Source organism: Lampetra fluviatilis, chromosome 4 (assembly GCF_964198595.1).
Source record: "Lampetra fluviatilis chromosome 4, kcLamFluv1.1, whole genome shotgun sequence".
Lineage (NCBI taxonomy): Eukaryota > Metazoa > Chordata > Hyperoartia > Petromyzontiformes > Petromyzontidae > Lampetra > Lampetra fluviatilis.
Window position 1 is genome coordinate 12,342,301 of NC_136278.1, and position 15,626 is coordinate 12,357,926.

The following is a 15,626-nucleotide window of genomic DNA, read 5'->3' on the forward strand; positions in this document are numbered from 1 at the left end:
ATTCCCGCTAGTTATTCATAAAGTACGTGCCAGGATTAAACTCCTCCCATTCGTGGGCAAAAACACTTGAGTCCTAATGGCTGACTTTTCCCAAGACCGTTCCTGAGCTTTGTTAAAATAAACGTCGTTGTAGTTGCTCTGCGACTTTGAAACTCTCCCAAGGATGATATGAAAATGATTCAAGCACAGCCAAAGTCATACCATTTTACAAAGATTTCAACCATGTGACTAATTATGTGAAAATCATATGATTGTATGGTCTAAAGAGACAAGTGATCATTGAATATGTTTAAAGCGAAAAGTGGTTTCACAGTTAAATTTTCACTTCCCTTCGGTGAACATTACGCGCCATACATTACATAAAGTGTGTTCTTGCTCCCACCACACTGGAGCTTAACATTAGTGTCATGTGATTCACTACATGGTGTGTGGCGACAGCTTTAAAGCAATTGGCATTGCCATCCCAACCCGGATTGGCTGCTGGCTCATTTAACGTTCCAAAATTTCAACCTCGCAAATCGTGGCATGTTCACGTCAAAACCCCGTGACATCACGTAAGTTGTTTAAGTGAGCATTGCATCCAGTTGCTTATGTTCAGTGAGTGATACCTTGCGAGCCCATCTTTACTGTCTATTGAACTGAATATCGGTCATGGAAAACGGTGAATTAGTTACTATGGTAATTTAACACACATTGCCTTGCAGGAATACTAACATTCAGGGAAATGCTCTACACAAGACTAAGGCTCGGGACCGAATGGAAAATGGCTGATGCTTCTGACAGGCGTGGCTACGAGACAACGGTGCCACTCGTGTAATGTCGATGTTTTGCAAAAAACCAGCAGTGCCGGCAGTGCGAGGAAGACCACCACCCGAATCGTCAGCTCACACTCATGTAAAGTGCGGAGATGTTTGCTGACGATGAGCGGTAAAAAAAAATGTAAAGCCCGACTTTCCAGACCGCTGCCAACTGCGCCGAAGGAAGAAAAAAAATTTGCTTCTTGTTTTGACAGGCACCACGGCGTACCGTCCGCACGTAGCAATTGCACCGCGCGGGTGAAGTCGCTGCCAACGCATGCAGCATTGCAGACACAAGTTCCTCTTACCCAAGACAATGCCGTTCCTCTTCGCGTATTTTCCTTGAATCTGATCCCACCGTGTAGCAGTTCCTGCCCCTCTACTCCTTCACTAGTTGCATTCCCACCCCAAGTACATAATTCTCCTCCAGTGTGTAGTTCTCGAGCACACTATGCAGCATTACCTATTGCCCTACAATATACCCACAACCCAACGACTCCTTTCCCCTGCAATGACCACCACACGCCCCCTTCCACTCCTGGCCTGACGCTCTTCTCTGTTGCACGATGCCTTGGGATGCAACAGTTTGCATTTTACATCATTTAACAGGTCCAGACAGATATTAATGATATAATTGTCGTACAATCCCATTTGTGAAATGTTTGCAAATAAATTACCGAATGCGATTACCGTGACGCCTTTTGACAAATTTTCATCTTGAGACCTTCGGTGAAAGGCGACTGTAGAAGCAGACCGAACAAACGCTTCATGGGAGGGGGTGGAGCCGTCGGTGAACGGGGGGGGGGGGGGGTCGCGATTTTGCTCACCTTCAGCGATGTCGTCATCGATGGCTCCCTTCACCTGGGCCACGCACCACTGCACGTCGTTCCCACAGACTCCTGCAGAGGCGCAGCCGGTGCAAGGGCGAGACAAGAGGCGAGTGGCGAGGGGGAGAGCAGGAGGAGAGAAAGAAACGCACAGGAAGACAGAGAGAGAGAGCCAGAGTGAGAGAGCAGCAGAGAAAAAGTTTAAGTTAAAAATAAATGCACCAGCACCACAGGGCACAAGTGTGCATGCTGCAGCAAATTAAAACGCACATCACTCTCATGTTTTTTAAACAGCATTTAAACCTAATTTTGGGTTCACCGTGTTTTTTTTGTTATATAGAACAGTACATAAAGATACGTTTATTACAGGTAATTACGAACAACCATCAACCAAATGTATGAGAACATGAATTCTCTATCAGGCCTGAGCACGTCACGAATGCATTGTAACACGTAAACAATGACCCCACGTTGCGTGTGAGGAAACGCGCTCTTGCTAAAAGAGTGATCCGTGATCGCAGCAGGAGGACGTGTGGCTCATGGAGTTGATGGCCGTGTCAGCGCCCGACCGAGCCGGCACCACCACAAACACAACAGCCAAAATCCCGGGCAGCCACAAGAAACAAAACCACGGCTTCTAGCGTGGGGTTACTTTAATGGGTTTCAGTCCCAAAAACCCAATTCCAAATGGTGAGTTTTTCCCTTAATTTAGCCTACGGCAGATCAAGAGGTCAAAATCGATAAGCAACACCAGAGAATCTGGTATATAAGCACACCTTATCTAAGCACACATTCGTGACAAATACAGTCGATCATCGATTATCCGGCGCACGATTATCCGGCAGCTTCCAACATTATTCGAAGGTCCCTAGCTGATCCGGCGAAACCAGCAAAACAACTGCAAATGTTGTAACCAGTCCGGCGATCGTCAAACACGTGGTTGTATCATGCAGAGTCATCGAGATTAGAGTGGTAAGTACGGTACAGTAAATACAGTAACCTTTTCCAGTAAGATATTTATTGTTGTCTATTTATATGTTTATTTATGCCAATGCCACGTAGAAAACACATTTAAAACACGTTTAAAACACAAAAATACATATACACAACACCTAAAACATGTGATGCAAAAATGTGCAAAAAAATATGTATTTAAATAATTATGTGATTTTGCAGCGTTTTAGAAAATCCGGGCCCCCTTCCCACTGGATAATCGATGATCTCCTGTGATCACATTCTCAAGGGTGGTGGGTTAAAGCAAATGGCAACTTGTGATTCAAGCGCACTACTTCGGATGTAAGCACACCTGGTCTTACGCACGACGGGGTGCAATATATAATCCAGCATCAACTAGATTGGATAACCAATTTGTAAGAAGCGCCATCCATTCCTGTTTAATGGAGAGGCCAAATAAAGGGACACCTATGAAATAATATCTCTGGCGTCCTTCCCAGTGTCATTTGCGATGCGACATCATTCACTTGCCTCGATGCAAATCAGAGGACGCCTCTTAACACCGTGCTGAATCTCCAGGAAATAACAACTGGGATATAACCAGTCTTAAAAATAGCCTACACACAGTGGAACTGTAGTTATCTGCGGTCAGGGGCCACCCGCCGATAACTGAATGAATACACGGGATGGACAGAAGTTGATCTGTTGGTCTATAAAACTTGGATGGCAGTTGCTCTGACCACATGCGTGACATTTGCCGAACACTGCACAGTGCAATGCGTAAAGATCTGAATATGCTGTGCTAACCGGCACTGAACTGCAGTGGAGTATGATCAAATAACCCCCACGACCCTTACGGCATAGGTAGGCACTCATCCAGACGTGCATTGGCATTCGTACATGTGCTGTGCATGGCTGTGAAGTACTGGGCAGGAGTGTAGTGCATAACCCCCGTACAGTACACCTATAATTATCTTCTACATGGCCCATGCCCTCTCAGCGCTGGCTCCAGATTCAACGATGTCTTCGCCACATCGGAGAACTGTGAATAATCCATTTTGTGTGTTGAGACGTACCTCACTGAACACACGCATGTGCTCCATGCACGAAGTGTAACCTGGCTTAGAGCACACACAGCTGGAACCTGGAGCCTACAGAATCCATGCCGTCTTTGGCCTGGCTCCACAATTCACCAAAGTATGTTCCATGCCAGATTTGAATTGCAAAAACGGGTACTTCGGTGACTGCAAAATAATTGTTTTGCGTGAATTAATGACTGCCCGTAATGGTTAAATCTCACACATATGAGCCACAGTGCATGAACAGAGGTACACTGCATACACAAACATGAACAAGTGCTGTGAATGCCAATTTGAAATTACGTTTTCAGACTGATTATAAACTACTACAAAATTACCAGAACCTGGAAATCCTTATAAATGTTCAGATTTAGTCTTTACTAAAATGCAACAAGTGAAAAAAAAATGGCAAATCTCTGCACACCTGATCCTGCCGATATGTCAGTGCCTCACCCTTGCCTGTCTGCAATGCAGGTAGAGATATATATATAAATCGGGGTTTGGAGAAACAATGCCAAAACTGCGTTTTCACAGTCTGGATTCTGGGCTCATTCCCCAAGCCTTCAGAGGCTGTATTCATCCCATTTTTAATGGGTGCCCCCACAGTTTATAAATGCAGACATTCTACATAACTGTGACAAAAAAGAATAGGTTTTTTTCCCTTTCTGGCAATAAAATAATAGGTGTTAATATGTTCAAGCACCACAATAGATACCCTTTTGCAAGGAATCAAGTCTGCAATAACCACACAGTACTTGTGAACATGCAAAGAAACATTCTCTGCCTCAGCAGCAGACCATGCTTTCCCACCTGATGACGGACGCTTGTGTTGCGCCCGAAACGTCGTGATTTATTTTATACCTACGTGACTTTACCGAAAGAACCAAAGAGTATGCTCTGATAACATACGCATAGTCTTTGAAACTGACTGGCCTACACCAGAAAACATCTCAACACCTCCTGTTGTATTGCCAGAAAGAGTCAAAACCTAGTCTTATTTTTCATACTTCGATACTGGCAAAATGGTCCCATAATATTCTACGTAACTTCTACACACAAGTGGCAGTAGGGTAAACAGGCCATGTGAAACTGATGAGCCCTAATGAGGGTGAAAGAGGTATTCAGGTGGCAATTTACTTTGTTTGTACATGCAAGTCATTCACACCGATGCATTTCAACTTACTATCTTTTATATTAGCCGCGTTATTTGACAATCTCAAGCTAATGTTGGAGTGAAACCTTCCTCCAAAATTTGCAGCTAACGACAATGGTTTCATCAGTGTTGCTCCATTTACTAGACTGCTAAATAAATCTGCGTTCAAAATCATTGATATCGTATATATGCAGCAGCACTGTGATTGGTTGGATAAGGTCACAAGGGGTCATGGCAAACATTCAAAATGGAAGATTAATTTTCTATGTGAGGACAAGGATATTTTCCTTCAGAAAACTGGATTAACCAGTCTTTACAAAGTACAGTAAATAACACATACACACCTTAGTTATTTTCGTCTATATTCCTCTAAAAGGTATCAAATTTTTTCATAGCCTAAACATTGTTGATTTCTTTGTCTGGTTCCCTCCTTGCCTGGTTTAAATGATAGAGTTGAGATCTCTATGGGACCCTATTTGCCAGTATCAAAAATTATGAAAAAATCTAAATAGGTTTTACTCTTTCTCAATAGATCACTTTGCAAGGCATCCATTCTGCATTGACCACACATACGTATGGCAAAACATGCAAACAAACATGCTCTGACAATGTATGCATTGTTTTTTAAACTGATTGGCCTACACCAAAAACAGCCTTCTTCATGGCCTAGTCTCACCAGAATTTGTTTTCTTCATTGTTGAGATCTGTGTGCTGGCCAAGCCTGCCAGGGCAAGGAAGCAAAGTCTCAGGTAGTCCTGGCCTCCCCCCCCCCATTAATGATTAAACACACACAGGCCATACTTGAGAATAGCCCAGTATGTGAAAAAAAATTGCAAAATGTAAAAAAAATTACATGTTGCGCAACACTTTAAGACGGTGATAAAAGTGTGGAGTGAAAGTCGCACCTTGTAAAACTTCATCTTTGGCATAAAAAAGTGATTACATTTCGATTTAAAGCTTTCGTGACTGCAGGGATTCATCTTCTTGGTTCTTTCGGTAAAGTCACGTAGAAGGGAAGTAATAAAATAATAAAAATAAAACATAATAAAACAATTCTCACGACGTTTCGACCACAACGCAAGCAGCCATCCTCAGGCGAAGAATGAAACACCCCAAGCTTGGAGCGTATATTTAAGCTGGGTTAGAGGGGGGGGGAGGTGGGAAGAAGAGCGCCTAAACAAAATAATTTGCATATCAAGAGGAATTCAGCATATGGAAAATGCGTAGGAGGTGGGCGGGGGGGGTTCCAAATCAATACTATGCCCGTGCATTATGCAGGATTAGCAGCATCAAAAGGGGGGGGGGGAAGGGGGGGAGCATTAACAAAGGAAAGGAATGTTAATAGTATGTAGCTGTAGTTACTAAACAACCACGTAAAAAACTACAGTATAAACTGCATGACAAACTAAAGTATAAACTACATAGCATCATCAGTAAACTTACTATACTCTACAATAAGCTGAGTTACTAACAGTAAGCAATACATGAAAAATTCTACGTTGTTAAAAATTATATAATATGCTTCCATCTAAACTTTGTTCTCTTACATCACACGCGTCTATACCGTACTATATACTTCCATAGGCAAAACCAACATTAAATTACATACTGTATTGCTATAAACCACCTTATACATTTTTAATATAACACTATGTATTATTCTACCCACCCTAATGTGTATCAAAATGGTTTATTACGTCCTTCCAGTGATTGCTAAGCCAGAATCCATCTTCTCGGTTAAAATTGTCTCTGTGTTTGTAAATGTGGATCGCCTCATGTACGAATCTCTCATGATAGCCAGACGGCTTGCAGAGAACCTCTGTCTTGGAGAAGTCAATGTCATGTGAGCCCACTGAGTTGTAACAGTGATCTGCCACGGCTGAGGTGTTTGTCCTACAGTGTTTCAGGTCAGCTTTATGTTCACGGATGCGGTCCGAGACATGTCGTTTGGTTTCCCCAATGTAACTGCTACCACAGAGGCAACTTAGTTTGTAGACACCAGGGTACTGTATGTCTGGAACCACATCTTTTACAGACGGTACCAGATCACGGATTTTATGTACTGTGTTGAATCGGACCTGGATCTTGTGTTTAATCAGGATTTTGGAGATCTTTTTTGTGACCCCAGCAATGTAGGGTAAGGTGATGGTCTTGAAAGGCTCCTCAACAGGATCTTTCTTGGTGGTTGGAGTGATGGCTTTGCGGATTGTGTAGTCGGAGTAACCATTAGCCTTAAGAGCTTGGCGTACGTGTTTGAGTTCACTGGAAATGTGTTCATGGTCGGAGATGCATTGGGCTCTATGATATAGAGTCTTGATGAGAGAATTCTTCTGGGATGGATGGTGGTGGGAATCCGGTTTTAGATAAGCATCCGTGTGGGTGGCTTTCCTGTAGACAGAGTGGCTCATTGAACCATCAGGTCTCCTTTTGATTAGGACATCCAAAAAGGGTAGCTTGCCATCATTTTCGACTTCCATGGTGAATCTGATGGCTGGGTGTATGGAATTGATATGGTCGAGAAATTGGTCTAGAGCAGGCCGGCCATGTGGCCAGATGACGCTTGTTACAATATACTGATGATGCTATGTAGTTTATACTTTAGTTTGTCATGCAGTTTATACTGTAGTTTTTTACGTGGTTGTTTAGTAACTACAGCTACATACTATTAACATTCCTTTCCTTTGTTAATGCTCCCCCCCTTCCCCCCCCCCCTTTTGATGCTGCTAATCCTGCATAATGCACGGGCATAGTATTGATTTGGAACCCCCCCCGCCCACCTCCTACGCATTTTCCATATGCTGAATTCCTCTTGATATGCAAATTATTTTGTTTAGGCGCTCTTCTTCCCACCTCCCCCCCCTCTAACCCAGCTTAAATATACGCTCCAAGCTTGGGGTGTTTCATTCTTCGCCTGAGGATGGCTGCTTGCGTTGTGGTCGAAACGTCGTGAGAATTGTTTTATTATGTTTTATTTTTATTATTTTATTACTTCCCTTCTACGTGACTTTACCGAAAGAACCAAGAAGATGAAGTGATTACATGGCAAATTCTTTGCAAGTACATTTACATTGCACACACTTTGGCAACAAAGAGAGCCATTTTAAGAATGACCAGGTCTCTCTTGCCAATAAAACTATCCTGGTCTCTTGACTCGGAATCACTGGTGATACACAAAATTAACTACTAATTACCACCATAAACCGCTAATGAAAACATTTACATGTTAAAACCATTTTACGATTCGTAGGTTACTTGAACATTTTATGCGGCATTCTGGCTTGGGTGATTGAGTTGCAAGGTTTTGTTAAAAAAAAATTGCATTGAGAAGTTCAAAATATTCCTATGGTAAAGCGATAGTCCTCACATACCGCTCGTATCAATGCGGATAAGAGGAGCGATGACCCACTACTCTGCAGAGTAACATTGGCATAAACGCTTGTTACAATATGAACAGCGCATTGAAAACGCGTACTATTTTATGTACTGTTTACAAAGTGTGTTCACAAATCCGCACTCAGAAACACGATGATTGACAGAGGGGTGTAAAAAAAATTCGAAAGTGTATTTAAATAGAGGTCCTGCAGGTAAGTAGTTTTCAGTTTTAAGGGCATAGTTTAACAAGACAACACTTGCCACCATCCTTCAAACCCATTGGTTTTTCTTTACATTATAATGTTTATGTGAGAGCCGGGGGCTTATGGGACCCCGCCACAAGATTTAAATATCGAAACGTCAATCAAAGCAATAAACTTCACAAACCGCGACGATATGGGGGAGGGGAGCGTAGCCTAAAAGTTACATTAAATGCCTAAAAATACTGTGCTTAACGCGAGTGTACAGCAGCATACGTTAACACAAATTATACAGGGTACAATAACATACAGTACACTATGAAAACATCACCAAAAAACTGAACATAAATAATATATTGTACTCTACAGTACCGTACATTTCTTTACGCGTGACGCAAAGTGGTTTGTGTACAGGGTAGGTGGAGGCGAAGGCTGAGAGGGAGGACGAAAAATAACGGACGGTGATGCTGTCAGTGACCTAAGTGTGGGTTGAGGCGACACAAATCAGCCAGCGGTGTTAATGATAATGCTGTGAAATGTGTGCGCAATTCATGCACTTTGTGTTGTTGAAAATGCACAACATATTACGTTTGTGGATTTCCCGTTGCTTCAACTTTGCTATACAGTGGCACATTACTCAGCCATGAAAATCAATCTCGCCCTTTCGGCTTCAATCATTGGGATATATATGGATGAAATTCGTCTTACAAATGTAAATTATTATTATACTGCAGAGGCTGGGAGGCCCGAGGCTAGGCTCCCATCCTCCTCTCGTCTGGACAGCCCGGCCAAAAAGAATATTAGCACAAATCTAGGCAAAGAGAGGCATCTGTCAGGCCTATGCATTTAAATTTAATTTTAGAGCAGTAAATAGGGTCAAAATGTAAAATACATGAAGCCCTCAATGTGAGTATGCTATAAAGACGGCTTCATCTAGATCTTTTTTTAGTCCATAACTGAATTTCGCCACAAACACAAAAACCCTCCATGTTAGACGGAGTATATCCTTCCCGTTGCCATGACAACTCACTGACATAATCTGGCCAATCAGAGCACTCTTCTACGTGCAACAAAATCCATTCTCAATGACACTTAACAAAGTTGTGCGTTGCAGACCAACGTGCGACTTAATTCTCCCCTTGTGTTGTGCAGCCCTTTATCAACCGAGCACCGTGGAGAGAGAACAAGACCGCTGTTCGTGTCACTAACGTTCACGATAATTATAACACTGGGCAATTAATGTCACAATCTACCTTCGTTAGCCAAGCTGACACCCAAACAACACACAGCGGATATGTTTTAAAGGCAGATCAAGGAGAGGTAAAGTCTCAAGATTGTTTTTGTTTTATATGCGAATATTTTTTTAATTGGCGACGTGCACATACATGGTATTTACGGAGCAGAATTCACTTTCAAATTATCAGAGGGTTTAACGTCCACTTTACAGCAGGCAGTGTTCTTTTGTCAACTCCACAGAGACTGTGGCCATCGAAACACAGGGCCTGACCATCTCCACACAGCAGCGAGCTCGCTGGCCACCATACCTCCCACGGGCACTATCCCGCTGATTCCATCACCTTGGTATGCGCACTGGCCATGTACAGTCCTTTTTGTACAGCCACTGCTGAATGATCTCCTCGTGCCGTGCGGGTCGCACAGGTTATTTGACTATACTTCACCATGCTGGTGCAGGCGGGGAGCAGACACGTTGGGGCGTGGTCTAGTACAATGGATTTTGCTGCACTGCCCTCTGCTGCCCAACATGTAGCCCCGCAGCAGCCTACAGCAACCTATTGGGCATGGTGGTCACGTATCCAAGGACTATGCGGGCTCAAGCCCGATAAGCTTCCAAGAGCTGATGAGATGGGGTGCACCCTGGATGATCTGGTCAAAGGCCATCTCTGTTTATAAAATCACGACAATTTTTAGAACGAGGTCTTCATTATTAAACGCATTTGTGCACGTATCAAAGGCCTCCCACGTGGTCATTAACAGCGCAATTTATTAACGTGCAAATTCTATAGGTTTCTCCAGTCACGCATGCTTATCACAGTCAAGGCCAATGAACCACAGGCTCCGCACGATTTCCTCGAAAGAGTGTAGTTTGCGGTGACCTGCACTGGCCAGCGTTCAAACGCGCAAAAAAAAAGAGCAAGCCAGACACCTGAGGTAGCAGACAGCAGTGAAGGCCAGGCCAATGAATCATCGTAAGTGCTCCAAATTCTGTCGCAACAGCAGCAGCGCAAACTCAGATTCCAGCACTTTTTAATGCACAGCCGAGTTTAAAATTTGTTTCAATTCGGTTAGACATTCTCCATGAAAGCCTGCGGTGTAGTTGTCTCCCAAAAAAAGATAGCACTAACTTTTAAGTGATACTGTATGACGTGTATAAATATCTCCCGATTTGAAATGCATGCTGCTACAGGGCCTCTCTTGGCATGTAAAACATATGATGGGTGCCACGGTGGCGAGATGTTAACTACCTCGCCTGGTATATAAGAGGATGTGGGTTCGGTCCAAACCCTGACATGTCTATATGTGGAGTTTGCATGTAACTCTTCCCGTGGTCGCGTGGATTTTCTCCGGGTCCTCCGGTTTTTCCCTCCACATTTAGAAACATGCGTTTGAGAGTATTGGCTGCTACTATAAATGTCCACGTGATAAGCCACTTCGTTGAGCTATCATTTGCGGCCAAATCACTCCTGAAAAAGAACTATATAGCTCAGTGGGCTTTACCTGGTAAAAGAAAAACAGTTTATAGGTTTTTTTTCATTTATAAGAAGCAATTTCTTCTCCTTTATTTTCATATGTCTTCCAAAAGATATGGTATAATCTAGTTTGTTCATAATCATCTTCCATAATACTTGTTTTAACAATGTAGTTGTTCAGAGTAATCTTACAGATGACATATCTTCCCATTTTAAAAGCAGCACACTCATAACAATATGTAACACAATTTTTGTTCCTGGGTACTAAGTGTTATTTTTTATTTGCTAATGCCTAAAAAGTATAGAAAATGGCTATAACTCCCCACAAACTTTGCTTTTGTGACCACGACTTTATGTGAACGAAATACATAAATGCACACGTTTTCTCATTGAAAAAATAGGTCAATTTCAAAATATCACTGCCCTGGTCATAAAAGCAAAGTTTGTGGGGAATAATAGCCATTTTCTATACTTTTGAGGCATAAGCAATTAGGAAATAACACTTACTACCCAGGAACAAAAAAGCATATTTTTGTTACAGAGTAATCATCTTCGAAAAAACGGCTCTCCACGGTATCATATTCTCCAGATAATAAACCAACGTTTATTCAACATGATCTAAAAGTTTCGAGTGTGTCTTACTTTGCGGTGTATCGTATCATCTGGAGATTACGGTCAGCATCCCATCCAAAAACAGAAGTGGTCATCACAGACTTTTTATTTAACTAGTGGCTACGTAAAATTCTCCATAGTTGCAAAGTAACACTTCAGTCTCAATTGTGAATCTGGCTATACAAATCACAGCGTCAATATTTTACCACCGACATGGAGTGCTCACAAGCAACCATCACTGTCGCTCATCTTGACTGCAATATTAACAGTGACTTGGCACGCAGTATCGTTTTATGTACGCATATATAAAAAGCAATCTCCGAATGCATTGGAACAAAAAAATCGGGCATCCATTTGTTTTTATTTACGTGAACAATAAATTAAATTATACATGATCACTTCTAACCCTCTGTAAATCCACTGCTGGATGAAGGCCTTCCCAAACCATATCGGTCATGGGGATTGTTCTACCCATACTTCACCTCGTGGGTCAGTGCAGCTTGTCTAAATGGTGGGCCAGGACCGGCTCAAGTATCAGGCCACAGACGTTAGCCATGGCCAGGAGTCAAACTCAGGGCGATGAGTTGTGAGCATAGTGTGCTGACCGCTGCCCCACCACTCAACCCAACATAGATTAACCATTCCATACTGAAATCATGATTTAATTATGCAGGAAAGTTACTTAAAAAATTTCGATTTAAAGCTTTCGTGACTGCAGGGATTCATCTTCTTGGTTCTTTCGGTAAAGTCACGTAGAAGGGAAGTAATAAAATAATAAAAATAAAACATAATAAAACAATTCTCACGACGTTTCGGCCACAACGCAAGCAGCCTGAGGACGGCTGCTTGCGTTGTGGCCGAAACGTCGTGAGAATTGTTTTATTATGTTTTATTTTTATTATTTTATTACTTAAAAAACTAAAAAACAATTATCGTTCCAATTCACGCCATTTGTTCACGAAAACATTTGTGTCTACGCTTGGTATCACATCTACACGACGAAAATAAGGTAGAGACCCTCGCCAGCTGTTTTTGCGGTAACAATTTTAGCAAGAACAATTTTTATTTTCAGAAAGGTACAACTCATTTTATTTTAATCATTAGCTGACATGTGGCGTCGCATATACCAGAGATTTAACGAAAAATTCCTTACCTGTACAAAAATTTAATGATTTACTCCTCAAGTTATTAGTCCACATGAATACTTTGTGCAATGCTCTTTCATTTCAAATACCTGACCTCAATGTCAGAATTCAAGTGTGGCATCAAATAACCAAATCAATCCTTTTTTACGACTTCACGGTAATGCTTTAACTTTATTCAATCTATCGCTAAAAGTGTTTCAGGGTTAAATGACGCTGGACACAATGTGTACTGAAACACGGTAAACGCTAACGATACTGGTCTTCCTTACTGGGAGTGATTATTTTCTGCTCAATTGCATTCCAGGTGCTACAGATGAAAATGCCCCAATACAGCTACAAAGAGTAATTCAAAAATCAAATAACAAAAGTAAGTACTTTGTGGCAGCATAACCAAGACATTACATTTCTCTACTGTACTAAATAGTCACCAAAGGTATTAAGAACAATTGAACAGAGCACTGCACATAGGTATATGTTGTATATATCGTAGATGCACTGCAAGTTTGCATGCGTGCTGTTTGTGTGACTGCACCAACTTTGCGTATACCCGATCTGCCTTACACACAGCAGACAAAATGTCATTGGACTCTTAAACAGCAATGTCACTGCCCACAACTATTACCTACATTTTTGTTTAAATAAAAATGGCTAATTAATTTGCACATCACCACTGCCCTCCCCAGGTGCACAAAAAACGACTCGTACCTCTCACAGCCTGTCCCATTGTGTCACATGAGCCGGCAGAGATCGGCGACACAAAGCACAGACTGCAGATCCACGCGCGCGTGTGTGCCCGTGGGAAGGAGGCACGACACGCCAGTAGTTTACAGGAACATGGAAAAACCTGATTATTTTTTACGACGAAAAAAGGCAGCGGAAACTGCCTTTCCGCAAATGCCATTTGTTGGGCCTGACTTTTAGGTTGAATGTCCTGCATGCGTGCAAAAAATATATAATTAATGTTGGGAGCCAGGCAGGATGGGCCGCCTCGGGACGTTTCTTTCCACCCACTACTATTCGGAGAGTCAATCGCTTGCAGTCAGAGTGTGTGCACGCGCTGATTTTCTGCCCATCGCAGGAGTTGCGAGAATCTCAAAGGCCCGAAAATGCTCAACACCGGCAACGATCAGTTGCGCAACGTAGTTGCATGCAAATGAATTGCTTAAACGCGGGCGCCTCTGCAACCATAGACGTTCACATATAAGCCGGCAATTCAGTTGCGCGACATCATCAAGAACGATTTGACTACATGATCTGATCAGTCACGTGCTGACCCACCTTTACTGTGAACACGTCGGTGCAGGAATTAAAAAAAAAAGCTAAGTTTATAACTTCACAGAAATAAATGGGTGGCTTTCCCCGCCCCCCCCCCCCCCAGATTTCAAAAAGTGTTCCCCATTCTAGAAAACAGCTGTGCTCGAGAAATGTCATGGCCTGTGAGTTGTGTTTTTTGTCTAAGAGGGGAACCTGAGGATAATACCACTCTCCAGCCATCATTACTTTGAACCTATCGATTAGCCCATGACCCAACTCAGGCATGCCTATAAAACATTCTGTACAATTTTGGTTGTGCCTTTCTTTAATAATTTTATCACTTAACATCTTATGTTAGACCCCAAAAGTAAATGCAAGATACCGGGGTATAGTGTACAGCATTTGTTAATGCTAATTTTTACGCTTCGCAAATGTTTGTATATATATTGCATCCATCAATTAAAATAGGGTTTGTGTGAATTGAGTCCGTACCACTTTCTGACGAATACAAACAGGCAGTTATATTTAATAAAGAGCCGAACATCATCAAGACGCAACGAGGACTTTACCCGACTCACCCAAGACCGGCACCGCGAAAACAATTGGTTCTAGATTAATTCGACGACGTAAGCTGATTATCGTATTTAAGGGACGGAGCTTTCAAACTAAATTCTTAACTGATTTTTTTTACGTCAAATTATGAAGTTCTACAGACATCAAAAACAGAGATTGCGATGTAGATCTTGGGAATACTGTTTCAGAAAAGTAATATTTAAAAATGCTTTTTTTAAACATGCTTTAATGAAATGTACCGTACTTGTAATGGCAGAACTCCACGACTCCAGGAAGTGGCCGCAAAGCTTGCCATAACGTAAGGGGGGGCCGTGTTGATTTAAAGCCAACGTCAGTTGAGCGTGGACAATTAGACCCAAGCCGAAACATAACGTAAAAAAGAGAATGCTAGATTTTTTTTTCATGAGAGAATATAGTATTGTCATCAATATGACATAAGTATACCAAGTTTACAGCCGATACCACTTTGGGAAGTAGGTTAAAATTGAGTTACAAGATTTGAGGATACATCTACAACAACAACAGACAGTGAGTTATATAAAAGCGTGTAAAAATATCAATTTTGTAAATGCTAAAGTATTTTTCCACCAATACTGTCCTTTCAAAGTTTCATATTTAACTGGAAAAGAGCTTAAATTAGCCAACAGTTATCATGCACACATACCACTAGGGTAGACGTAAGTGAAGTGGTGTGCCTTGTATAGCTCTCATGTTATTTCTGCCATTTCTAAACACCACTCACAGAATTGTTTGTTGTCGTTTCTGAATATAAACACTCGCAGGAGGTCGAATACGGTAGAAGTAGACACTGCCGTCTTGACAAAAGGAACAAAACAATGAATCTGGGAAGAAACCAGAGGGTCTGTTGTGGAAGATGGTGGAGGTCTTCCATCTTCCAATACAGCGGTCGTAGTTACGATGACCCGGACCGGTCACTTTCTCAGACTCAACA

General features: G+C 42.1%; 1 protein-coding gene across 2 annotated transcripts in view; it reads right to left on the reverse strand.

Annotated features, from left to right (window-relative positions):
• The window catches only part of LOC144931572 (serine/threonine-protein phosphatase 2A 55 kDa regulatory subunit B beta isoform), a 210,270-nt gene that overhangs the window by 182,085 nt on the left and 12,559 nt on the right, over window positions 1-15,626 (reverse strand). For both annotated transcript variants that reach the window (XM_078855573.1, XM_078855571.1), the window contains exon 2: window positions 1,625-1,696. In XM_078855573.1, the coding sequence (XP_078711699.1) occupies window positions 1,625-1,696 (72 nt within the window). The remainder of the gene's footprint in view (window positions 1-1,624; window positions 1,697-15,626) is intronic.